This window comes from Ictalurus punctatus, chromosome 24 (assembly GCF_001660625.3).
Source record: "Ictalurus punctatus breed USDA103 chromosome 24, Coco_2.0, whole genome shotgun sequence".
Classification (NCBI taxonomy): domain Eukaryota; kingdom Metazoa; phylum Chordata; class Actinopteri; order Siluriformes; family Ictaluridae; genus Ictalurus; species Ictalurus punctatus.
In genome coordinates this window covers 8,637,979-8,651,575 of record NC_030439.2, presented here as the reverse complement: position 1 = coordinate 8,651,575, position 13,597 = coordinate 8,637,979, and the positions used below count along the sequence as shown (strand labels likewise).

At 37.8% G+C, this 13,597-nt stretch overlaps 1 protein-coding gene across 1 annotated transcript in view; it reads right to left on the bottom strand.

Annotated features, from left to right (window-relative positions):
* Nucleotides 1-1,326: 1,326 nt before the first annotated feature.
* Nucleotides 1,327-13,597, bottom strand: part of hs3st2 (heparan sulfate (glucosamine) 3-O-sulfotransferase 2) — a 32,653-nt gene continuing 20,382 nt past the window's right edge. Inside the window, exon 2 of the mRNA XM_017454030.3 lies at nt 1,327-2,381. Coding sequence (XP_017309519.1) covers nt 1,763-2,381 — 619 coding nt within the window. The 3' untranslated portion in view covers nt 1,327-1,762. The remainder of the gene's footprint in view (nt 2,382-13,597) is intronic.

Here is a 13,597-nt window from a genome sequence, read left to right as displayed (position 1 = left end):
TAGTACATCTCAAGCACTACAAGGAAGTCAGAGGCAGGCAACCTAGGTCACTTGAGTTGACAGGATGTCCATGTGGTGTCATGGTGAGGAGGTGGTGAAGAGGTTCTGCTACTGGTCCTTGGCAAGGAAACAAGTGATTGGAAATGCTAGTTCTCAAGGAAACCACAGATCTTGTTGATTGGCAGTCATTCACTCAACTGTAAAGCAAGGTAGTGATGAATAATATAAACCATAGCTTGTTCTGGGAATGATATGTGTGGCTCAGAATAATAAAAATATTGGACCTGCTCTAAATGTTAACTAATAACTAATTTAATTTGCAATTGCTTGCTCGTGAGTTCTGGTGCATCCTGATTAACTTATTTAGTGACATAAACTGTTTAAACTTCTAGATACCTAGCCAAAGGCTGCACACAATTGCAGTACATGGATATTATTCAGAATCTCATGTATAAGGCTGTGCAATAGATAGAGCAGTGAAAAAATCGTTTCGTACGTCATTTTGTTTGATGCAGCCTAATAAGGCGGAGGTTCAAGTTGCTCCTGAGAAGCTCAAAGTTCATGACATTTATAACATGGCCTGTTTGTTTCTCGGTATTTACTTTGAAGGTTAAACTGGCCTGTAGCAGTAATTACATTGTTGCCTCCTCCATGATCATATCAAATCGATGGAAGACCTTTAAGGAAGACAGAGGGGTTTTAGAGATGCAAGGCTCAATCTGCAGTGCTGCTAATTAATATCATTGTCTAATTCAATTATTCAGGCACCAAAGCATTACAGTTGCTTAACAAAATCTCTTATTTGAACATCCTGTAATGGGACAAAGGAGTCAAGTTTTAAAACCTCTAAACTGATCTTTTAAAAGGCAATGGTGATCAGTTAGAGGAATGGTTATGCAGGACCAGTCTTCTGGACAAAGATTGGCATAGCTTGAGACTAAATTGGATGGTCCACTGGGATTCTCTCAGTAGCTTAAAAAGGAAAAAGAACAGCCCCTAGAATTTTGCCAGTTATCCCACAAGGGTGTGACAGGGGTTTCAATTGCCTTTGAAGATCACATCTGTTTTCAGATGCAAAACATCTGCTGATGACATGCAGTATTAATATATCTGCTGAGAGAGAAAAAAAATTACAAACACATTAAAAAATACATAATTCCACACAAATATGTCAAACATGATCAAATTGTTAACCAAACTCAGAGCATGGTGTGCTATTTCCCATTGTCAGATTCATAAAACCTTGAATCAATCACTTTCTCTAGTAAGAATAGCCTTAAAGCTAAGTTAGCTGAGGCTGTGTTTAATCTGTTTTTCCATTTTACATTAATAACACACTGCAGTTGTACGCTGTATGGGTTTCAGTTTCATAGCAAGATGACACGCTTTTTGTATTTTAAATAGTAACAAGAGGACAGTAAACAGACACAGTGCTGTGCATGACAAGTACTTTGAAACCGAATGACAGCTTCCCAGTTATTCTCTTGATTTATTGAGCAAGTGTCAATCCTAAATGTCGTAAAGGATTTCAAGTGGATGGCACAGTGTCCTGAGCTACAGTAGGAATAGCTATGGATTTTGCCTGTGTAGAATCATTCAATAAGCTTATAAGCTAGTATAATATCTTAAGAGCATTTGGTCTTCATTTGTTTAAGGTGTCCTTTGAGGTTTTCTGTTTTCATTCACTTCTTCTGTCAATGGCCTTATCTGACTGACAGATCTGATCCAATGACTCATTCATCATTTAAGAAAGTTTACCACTTCAGTCCCATCTGAAGTCATGTCCTACCATTTCATAAAACTTCACATTGAAAGGCCTATAAAAGTCACGCAACTGCTCGATGACCTCCTGGTCGATTTGAACATGTGTCCTGCCCTTGGACTTGCCAAGGCACCGAGGAGTGCTGCTGCTCTCAGGCTTCTTCAAACAGGGGAAGCCTTTCGTTCGGTTGAAATAGAAGTGCTTGTCTGTGATGATGCGTTTAAGTCCCAGAAAATCCTGCACGCGGCCCAGTTCACCAGCCGGGTCAGTGATGAGCCGTTCGCCGCTCACAAAGTGGATCTGTGAGATCCGGAAGTACTGCAGCCAGTTCTCTAGGTGCAGTATGTACATGCCTATGCGGATGGCGTTCCACGAGGTGTCCACCAAACCCTGGCTCTTGTTCTTGAAGGCAAGCTCCTCAAAGCTGGGGATGTCTGGCTTTTTGGACAGTGTCTGTGTGTAGTCAGAGATGGCTCGTGTTACTGGATTTCGCACCACCACAATGAGTTTGGTGTCTTGGGACATACTGGCGATGCGGCGTGGAGCCTCACGCGTTACATAGTAGCTGGGTGTTTTCTCCATGGTGATTTGACTGTCCAGTGTTCGTGGCATTAGGCCTCTAGAGAGGAATAGAAAGAAATGACAGTGGTGAAAGACCTGGGTGCAGTCCTGGTTTAAACTGCTAAAAAATATCTGACATATTAGGGACATGTGTAAGATATGTAACAAAATAATAATAATAATAATAATAATAATAATAATAATTATAATAATAATAACAACAACAACAACAACAACAACAACAATAAATACACAACAGTATGTTATGTGCTTCTTTACATCATACTTTACATTGAGCAGTGAAATACAACCTATTTGAACCAATCAAACCCTTTAAAATGTTCTATATATGTGCATAAATATTGACCTAAAACAGCATCAGATTTTCACACAAGTCCTAAAAGTATACAGCGAGAACCCAAGTAAACAAATGAGTATGCTCATCAGGTTCGAAAAGATTACAAAGCCATCTCTAAAGAGTTTGGACTCCACCAATCCACAGTCAGACAGATTGTGTACAAATGGAGGAAATTCAAGACCATTTTGTCCCTCCCCAGGAGTATTGACCAACAAAGATCACTCCAAGAGCAAGATGTTTAATAGTCTGCAAGATCACAAAGGAGCCCAGGGTAACGTTTAAGCAACTAAAGGGACTCTCTCAAGTCGGCTAATGTTAATGTTCATGAGTCCACCATCAGGAGAACACTGAACAACAATGGTGTCCAAAAAGAACATTGCTGCCCGTCTGCAGTTTGCAGTTTCACAAAGCCATAGAACTGTGTAGTATGCAGAATAAGTAATTATTCTGGCCAATATTCCTAATGAAGAGGTAAAAATAACACTGGCCTTTGGGTTTTATTTATAGAAAGGGAACAAAAATCAAGAGGATAAAAGACAACAGCCAGTGCACATAGGTGCCAACCTCCTTGAAAAATTGAAATTCTTTTACAGTCATGAAATCAGTGCACATACCCAAACACACACAGAAGCTTTTAATACTTTCAGCCAATATTTCCAGTCCCTTATCTCCCCAGTGTGTTTGATGCTGAAGGGCATGGGGAAATTATCAAATCTCAGCCACATCCTGCACTCTTAGTCATAAATCACCATCACCTGCATTACAGATGCACAATACCGAGAGAGGCTTTGGGAAATCTAGGACACTTGATATAGGTCATTATTATCACAAAGTTTTCCAGTAGAAAGACATTAAATCCTCCAACTTCAAAGTTGTACAAACATGAACTGGTGAACTACAGAAAGTGAGATTTTCTTCTTTGTTTGTTTCTTTCTTTCTTTTTAAACAGTATAATAATCAATACTCTGCTATACAGGTTTTCTGTATTGGTATCAATCTGAATTGAGGGACATTTTTATCCCCTGATAAATTTTTCTCAGAATTTTGTCATATTAAGTAATAGATTTAATAACATTATTGATTATTGTTATGTCTCATAGAGACCAAATACACACAGATAATTTTATGTAGGAGATAACTACATTGGGATTTTTTTTTATAATAATGAAATACTAGAACACAATACTTTAAACTGCACTGTGATACATGTTTTGTTAAAAATTAAAAAGAAAATGACAGGAAAGAATAAAATACTCTAAAAAACCATGTACCAGAGCTTTTTCACTGTCCCAAATGGTGCACTTGCAGCTTGGTGGACCTCGTTTGTGCATGCCCATGAAGCCGCAGGATGTCTCATTTCTCATTTACGGATCCAAAAGGATTCTCACATGCACCCTTTGGAGATGCTTGAATCAAAGCGGACTCGGCATCGGTCTCTTACCCAAAATCCCTTGCGATTGTTAGCGAGCACCAATCACAGTGAAAGGGTTTGCTAAAAGAAAAGAGAGCTGCAAGGCATATGAAAGGAGAAAACCAGATCTTCAAAGAAAGAGTCCTATTGTGTCTTTCGTTATTATTTTACATGACATTAAGCAGCATTAGGGTTACAAATTGTGTGAAACAAACCCATCAAAAGTAATCAGTCAAAACTGAGTATGTACTAACCTAAATTAGATCACTAGCTACTGAATGTGTATAGTCTACCTACACATGATGTCATATGGAGCTACTGGGTTTTCATTTTGTACATCATTTTCATTTTTCAAATCATTTCATTTTTATTTTTTTTTTGTGACAAAATGATCATGAACATTTATGTGTGTATAGAAAATGAAGTGTGTTTCTACTGGTCATAGAATTTCAGCCAATTATTTCAAATTATTTTCAGCTGTCGACTTTGGGTGCGTCTCAACCAGCTCCCTAGTTCAGTAGTTCAGGGCACTGATCGGGGAGTCGGCCATTTTAGGTGCTGTCTCAATCTCAAAATCCTTCCAGTGCACTCCCTAAAAAAAAAAAATCCCACAATGTACCGCAAAAACCAGGAAGCATCCATGTTCACTATGTTTCCTTACTGGAAATGACACAATTCACAATTCAAAAACACACAGTTTTCTGAAGCCTCTCAGCAAAAAAAAAAAATGGTGGAGAAACTCTCAGGCAACTTCGTCTACAAATGTAAGTCACTTGTTATTGTTGGTGTAGCTCTCAAATGATTACTCAGATTTTTATCTATTTTTATAGATTTGACATTCTATATACGGTTTGTTTGATGATTTTTTTTAAATTCACTAGCTCGCCTACGATCCTTCTTGAAGAACCATGACAGAAACAAATGTGATTAAGTGAATACTGCCGGTTGTTGATAAATGACAGTGGTGACGTTTTACAAAGCGAGTATGTCGCTGGAAATTGAGTCATCAGTGTCCCAATATAGTCAGCTAAAGAACTGCGCTCGGGCTGCACGATGCTTGATGAAATAGGAATCAAAATTTTTGGACTAGGAATTGAATCATGATTCTCACTCATTTCTTTGACCAATTTTATAAGCAACAATATAAATATTTTTTTCATTCATACAGACCGTAGTAGCTACCGTAGACCGTTTTCCTAGCGGATTTCAATAGGTGGTCTCGGGTAAGAGTTGAGATGAGCGAGCGGGACAACGCTGCTCATTTTTCCGGCCGAGCACACGCACATCGGATTTTCGACACTAGCTGGATATGGATTAATTTATTCAGAAAATTATTTGTAAGAGTATTTACTCAAGAAAAATTCAGTTAGTTGATACATTCGGCTCCTACGAGAGCTCCTGAGTTTGTGTAAATTTGTTTAAGAAAACTCACTAACATAAAGCTCGACTAAGCTTCAAATCATATATTTGCCATTACTGAAATTTTATATAGGCCTATAGATTATTCTGTCAATTTAACTTGATAACTGTAATGAATTTCATGAACATTGTGCCCAACCGCAGTTGAGACTTTATGATAAATACTTCATCCTTTTAATGAGGTCAAAGAAACCAATTCATAACAAATCCATAAATGATGACAAATAAGACTAGCTATGCTATTAGATGAAATAACTCTTTTGTGTGTGTGTGTGTGTGTGTGTGTGTGTGTGTGTGTGTGTGTGTGTCTGTTACAGCTGACACACTGCAGTTCATGAGAATTACTGAGCTTAGATTACTTGCTTCTTCCTGGGTTCATATGGGTTTCCTTTGGGTTCTCTGGTTTCCTCCCACCTCACAAAAACATGCAGGTAGGTGGACTGGCTATGCTACATAGCCTCTAGATGTGAATGAGTGTATGAAGGTGTGTGAATTCTTATACCCGGTGTTTAACCCTGACCAGGATAAAGCAGTTATTGAAGAAGAATGAATGAATGAATGCACATAGGAGGTACTCTTTCATCATTTGGTTGTCATTTTGTTGCTTACAGCTCTCTGTGAACTTTGTCCGTCAAGTTTAAGCTTATGGGTGAGTGGCATTTATCAACATATGCGTGTGAAAACATGCAAAAACATTCACACAACTTTAATAAAACACTTATAAATGAAGCACATTGTCTGAATCTCTTGGAAAACAAGTGTTACAGAGTTACTTCTATCTACACTGTTAACTGCTAAGTCTGCTATACTTAGCTGGGATTCCCACTAATTTGCAGCTGCAAAACTGGTCCCCAAATGCCACAGCCTGAAATGTGTTCTTGTGTCAGTGGAATGTGATTAGTCTTTAGCCCACTGGCAGTGTAGGGTATTTCTATTTTTTTCTATTTCAGTGTTCTTATGACTGTTGGTTTTGGTGGCCCTTGCTACCAAAATAGTCCAAAACAGTTCAATCAGTTTCAAGGCATTGATTAACAGATTTAAATGATGTGGATGCCCAAATACACTTCGATGCAGAAGTCTTAAGATTAAGGCTTTTTATTTCCGATTTTACTGTTAGCTAGTTGTGCTGTCAATGTCACGTAGGTCTCTATAGAGATTGAATCCTGTGTTCTTCATCACCAAGTAGGGTCTCAAATCTGCAGCTATGAACTTCCCAATTGCTGCCTGAATTGAATTAGTGAGGAAAGGCTATCTGAATGCAGCAGAGTGAGTTTGCTCTGCATGCGTGTGTGTGTGTGTGTGTTGCATTGTATTTTCTATCACAGAAGGTTGATGTCAGAAATCTTTGTGGTATAATGCTGCCTTCAATTTCTGTCATAATTATGAGGTGAGTGCACTTGATTCTTGATTAGAATTGTGTTTTGCGTCTTGATTACAATTCAGGAGCTTGTATTTTTCCATGAGCCCTGACTTACCGGGTTGGAAGCGTGTTAAAAACAAAACATCATGGCGGCTGCTAAAATAAATGGGATGTCTACAGCTGACAGTAATATTTAAGCAGGTAATATGAAATAATTTTTTTCATTTCCTTTCAGTAAAGATTTATAAACCCCCTTGTCATTGATGACAAATAAAAAAAGATGTTTTCTTACACCGTCCATTTTGTCTGACTAAAACCACTTGAACACAGGTTACTTACAAACAAACGTCCGAGGAGGATTTAAAGGCTGCAATAGCACTAGTATATTCTACACATATCTGGCAGATTTCAGTCCACATTTTCATCCACAACTCCGCATTGTAACATACTAGGTAAGCTACGTAGCCTCTCCTTTACATCATACCTTAAAATATTTGGGGGTATTTTCCAGTTCCTGCCTCACAAGCTAATATGCTGATACCCTAGCTGCACAGCTAACATCCCTGAAGCCTCTCCTGATTCAAGATAAAGAGGAAGACACATGGGATTGATTAAATTGAAATCTATATTACACCTGATATAATATTAAACAGAATTTAATGACGAATAGCCTACTTTATTATGCAGATATATACAGATATATCGAACTAAGAGCCTCGTCTCAAACGAAACTGGAAAAAAGATCACATACTGGTGCCAAGGGTCACATACTATTCACACCATCTTGCAATATTTTAACTGCAATTTCATCTCGTCGATCTGTTTCTTATTTATTAAAGTAGAAACTGGTCTTGGATGACTGGAAACGTCTGGGAACATTGCCAAGATGGCTACCAAGTGGATAGATTTTACTAGAAGGTACAAACGTTGTTAGAAATGTTCTTCCACAAGTAGCTTACAATAGCATTTTTCTACCAGAGTGGGCTTCAGAGGCCCTAAATGATACATGCAGCAGCTTTACCCTAGCTGAATTGAGATATATACTGTATATATTTATAAAATCCGGTTGTCACACACAACATAAAACTGTTCAGGCTGCACAGACAGCTCTTAACATTCTTCAATTAATTAGACAGATTTTAAGCCCATAGTTGCCATTTATGTAATGTCATTGCCAGTCCTTCCATTTTAGTGCTCCGAAGTGTCATTTACACATGAACTTTATACATGAAAATGTCAACATTTTAAGATAAGCTTTATTCCTCTAGGTCAGTGCATGCTAAGGGATCTTTTTATTATTAGTGAAAAAAGCAATAACGTAGATTAATATTATATTGACCGCCCCATGGCAATGAAAGTACGGGTTAGAGAATAAGCTCAAGTCTCTATCAGTTGTGAGTCATTCTCAGTTTTTAATAGGCTTTCCTGGGACAGGAATGACTATAAGTTATCTCCACAGTCCTCAGAAATATCGATCCGTTTAGCTTGATTTATAAACAATGCTCTGCTGGCCAGGCTGTCTCAGTTAGCCTTACCAGTTCAAGGCCAGAGGCAACAATTAATCTTGTACAGAATGGAGTAGTAGCTCATCTCCAAACAGCTTAACTGCATGTTTAAATACATGCCACTAATCATAGCTTTATGTTGATGGAATACACAATAAAGTAGCGTAATCAGTCAGGTCTGTCTTGCTATGTGTACACCATAATTGTAACTTTGAATTATAGGTTTATTGCTCTACAGCAGCTCATATAGCTCATAACTCATATTGATCATGTTGCTTGTGTTAAATCTTAATGAACTGATTTTGCTGAAAGAGATACAGTAAATCCTCATTTATTCAAGTTCACAGATAGCACACAAACCTTGGTAGGTAATATTTATAAAGGGTGAAGTTTCTTTTTTTAAACACCGTTTTTTGTTTGTGCATCCCTTTCCATCTTTGAATGAATGACCCATTAGAAATTAACCAATAGAAATTAAGCACACAACTGTGTGTACACGTGAATTTGAAGCAGCAGCAGTAGCAGCAGAGAGTGACCCTGGCTAACAGAAAGGTAAGTAAAATCTTGTTCTTCAGTGTAAATGTAGGTCAAAAACATTTTACAGTACAGTTCCATAATTAAATCTTAAGTAGTAGTTCCATATCCATCTGGGGCACAAGGCAGGGGACACCCTGAACGGGGTGCCAAACCATCGCAGGGCACAATCGCACAACTATTCACACACTACAGACAATTTGGAAATGGACAATCATACTACAACACATGCCTGTGGACTGTGGAGGAAACCGGAGTACCATCGGAGCATGGGGAGAACATGAAAACTCTGCACACACAGGGCGGAGGCAGGATTCAAGCCACCAACCCCGTAGGTGTGACTCACTGTGTTCCCCAGTAGTTCCTCAATAATTCCTAATCACTATAATAAACGTCTATCACATTACTATGCTGATAAAATGTTTTGTGGTAATGAAATAAACTGGGCTACTCATCACAACTATGCTCATGACTCATCACAACTATGCTCATGACTCAACACAACTATGCTCATGACTCAACACAACTATGCTCATGACTCAACACAACTATGCTCATGACTCACCACAACTATGCGAATGACTCATCACAACTATGCGAATGACTCATCACAACTATGCGAATGACTCATCACAACTATGCGAATGACTCATCACAACTATGCTCAAGACTCATCACAACTATGCTCAAGATTCATCACAACTATGCTTATTACTCATCACAACTATGCTTATGAAACACGTTATGACCTCATCAATTTTGGATACTAGTTCCTAGTGATTTAATAGTATGATAAGGACATTTATTTATCACTTTCCTTGTCAGTGAAGAAAGGATAATAGCTAATGTTAATCAATTATTAGTATTTAATGTTTTCACACTTAAGGTAATGACATAGTACGGACATTGTACGACACTAATACATGGAGATAACAAAGTGGTTTAAAATGGTCATTTTTAATATTATTATATATTATATAATAATATTTTAATATTAATTACCAAATCATTACACTTTAGTTAACATAGTAGTTTATTACAATGAGTAGTGATTACTGAGTAACTACTATGGTAACACTTGATTACTTACTGCTAAGTTAATCAGTACTTAAAACACTATGGAAACGGGTCTGATCCTGAAGACTAGTTCTCTTATTGTTTTGCTAACTAGTTTGGACAGCGTGTGTTTAGTAGTAAAATGCTTTCTGGTATGCTTATAGCCCGAGCAGAAACTGACAAGTCAATGTCAAGGTGTTAATGTCCAGGTACACCAGCTGCTCATGTCCTCTAACAGCATGAGTATAGGATGCAACTGACTAAACTTCAAATGATAATTACAGTACTACATGCTTTATATAAATTCTTGTTTTTTATTTCAATGATTTTTCAAATTTTTAGGGCTTCATTTAAGCAGGTAACAAACAACACACTGAATTCTCACTTGCCTAAGTAGGAGAACTAAGAATATTAACAACATGTACTGACAATGCAAAATGTTGGCTAGATATTTTTGCACTGTCTTCCCTGAATCCTCTTTAGGCAGATTGATATAGGAGTGCTGAGTGTAAATGTGAGACTTGTGTATTCTTAAAATAGCATTAGTCTGGCTATGAATTATCTTATTTTTTTAAATTTGCTTTTATTTTTTACTGACCGGGATACACAATTGCTGAAAAGTCCAATCATGTAAATAGGCTGAATAATTTAAAAAGTGGGGGACAGCAATCGATTTTCTATGAAACAGCCTCCAGTTTTCAGTTTGTTCGTCACCATCTTAAACAGTCATAGATGTATATGGTTGATTACTCTCATTAAAAAGGAGAATTGAGATTTATCATCCCCCTACTGTGTCCTTATAATTTGTCTCTTTGCTCTAAGACAGGTTAGATGAGACACCAGGTGATCCTGATTGCATGTGTCAGCCCACCCCCCCAAAAAAACAAAAAAACAAAAAACTACCAAGACAAACTGTTTGAACAACCAAACATTCTTTCCTTCACTGACCCATTACTGTTCAGCATCACTAGCCGTCTAATGATCAACAGCGGTTCCTGCCTCATCTGTGCACATCTGTTTGCTCTGTTTTGACTGAAGATTGGTTTCTAAGAGAAACAGTTGAATAGCTCTGTCTCTGACAGCTCCAATTAAAGGAAATATGTTAGCTGATGTTAAGAAGACATTATTTGAGTTGAGTGGATTCTAAAAGCAAAATGGGTTTAAAAAAAAAAATTCGTATGGTTTTATTATATTTCTCTTCTCCCTTCTAAAGAAGACTTTCCTTAACAAGGCACTCAACGGTACAGTGCACAGACCAAACGGTTTCCCAAAAGAAGCCACAACTAAAATATTACACTACTCAATTTATTCACATCAGAGAAAGTGCTTAGTCATAACTGTGTTAAAAATTGTTAGTAATTAAAAACTCAATTAGCTTATCACGAAACTACACAAGACATAGTACACAAACCCCCTTTTATCTTCATTCTGAAGTTGGTATTTCATAACAGTAGAATGGATTAAAACCTAATTGAATTCCCTTCATCAACAAGTTATACAATTAACTGTAAACAAAAGCTGTCATTTTAGAAATTGGACACTTTTCAAGATAAATTCCTCATAAACAATTACTTCCTGCCCACCGGCCATGCGCTGTATCAATACAACATCGACAAAAGGGGATTCCTGAATGCATGGTATCAGTGGCGTTTTCTCTTAATAGAGATTGACATTCCAATTCATCCGAAGGCTTACTCAGTTCATTACTACAGACACATCTACCATCTTATTGTAACGAGGACTGACACCAGGCCATGGTCTGATATTACATCTGAAAGATACAGCGGCGTTAATTGTTTGCCATTCATATGCCCTTGTTTTCACCACTACTTTTTCAGTTATGGTAGCTAGCTTGCAGAGAGTTGGACTTCTGAATTGGATGGTAGATGTAAACATACATAGCTATGTCATTAGGCTACAGTATGTGTCCTTTAATCATTATCATAATTTGTATCTAACTCCCAGCTGGGCAAATCATTTATGCTACACAGAATCCCAAGCTACTATACCACTGAGATATTTTTTTTTAGTTCTTGTATTGACAATTTACGGTAGACTAAATTGCATTACTGCACCAGGCAAAATGTCATCCGCTAATTACCAATCCCTTCATAAGTGTGCTGACATTAGAGAACTTGAAACTATGCAGGGCAGTTGATCCTCAAGACTGCAGTAAAGAAACCTGAGCTAAAGGATCTAGGGCTGTCTGAGTAATTTAACATTTGAGTACATTATTATGCTGTTTACAGTGTGTTGGATGGTCCATGCTGTTCTTGCACTTTTCAACAGAGGATATAAATTGTGGATATATAGCAACCAACAACAAAAAAAAGTTTTCAATAACCTGGTTGCACACGAGTGCACACCCCTTAACTGATACTTTGCTAAAGAACCTTTTGCTTGTAATACAGCACTCAGTGTTATTGGGTAAGAGTCTACCAATTAAGCACATCCTGTTCTGGCAATTGTATTCCACTCTTTCTTAAGAAAAATTCTCCAGAGACCTCCAGATCTATCAAATTATGAGGGCATCTCCTGTACAAAATCCTGATCAAGTCACTCCACAGGTTTTCGGTGGGATTTAGATCTGGGCCTTTTCTTCTTTTGAAGCTATTCCTTTGTTTTTTTGGAGTTGAGCTATGGGTGATTACCATGCTGGAAGATGACATTTTCATCATCTTCATGTGTCTAACAGAGACCTACAGGTATTCTGCCAAAACAGATTGGTTTTTGGAGCTATCCATGATTTCTTCTATTTTGACTGGAGCCCCAGTCCCAGCTACAGAATAGCTGATAGCTATAATAGCTGAATAGAAGCAGCCCCATAGCATGATGCTTCCACCACCATGCTTCACCGTGGGCATGGTGTTCTTTGGGTGATAAGCTGTCTTGTGTTTGCACAATATCTTTTAAAACTATGCCCAAAAAGTTATACCTTGGTCTCAGACTATAACAGACAATAACACATGTTCCCCACAAGGTTTGGGGTGATTTCATTGAGCTTGCCTTTTTTGTGAGAAATGGCTTCATCTAGTAACCGCTACCCTATAGCCCATACATATGAAGAATACAAGAGATTGTTGCCACATGCAGGTAGTGACCAGTACTTGTGAGATATTCCTGAAGCTACGTTAATGTTGCTGTAGGAATCTTGGTAGTCTCCCTGATAAGTTCCTTCATGTCCTTTCATCTATTTTAGAGGGACGTCCTGTTCTCAGTGATGTCACTGTGGTGCCCCATTTTCTCCACTTGTTGATGATGGCCTTCACAGTGTTCCATGGTACATCTGTTTTGGAAATTATTTCGTAACCCTCTCCTGATTGATGCGTTTCAACAGTGAGATCCCGTATATGCTTTGTAAGCTCTGTGCAGACCATGCCTTCAGCATTTGGATAAAACCAAGCTGTCAAGAAAATCCTTCAGAAACAGATGGTTTTTATTGGGGGTTAATCAGAATTACTTAATTGAGGACAGGTGTATGATAGTTAGTTTTGAGCATGAGTTTGAATGTGATCGTTTTATTTTGAGGACAGTCACATGCCCTGTTATAAAAGTGTGTGCACGTTTATGCAACCAGGTTATTGTACGCTTTTATTTTTAGTTGTTCCTCTATAACATTTATATTTCTTTT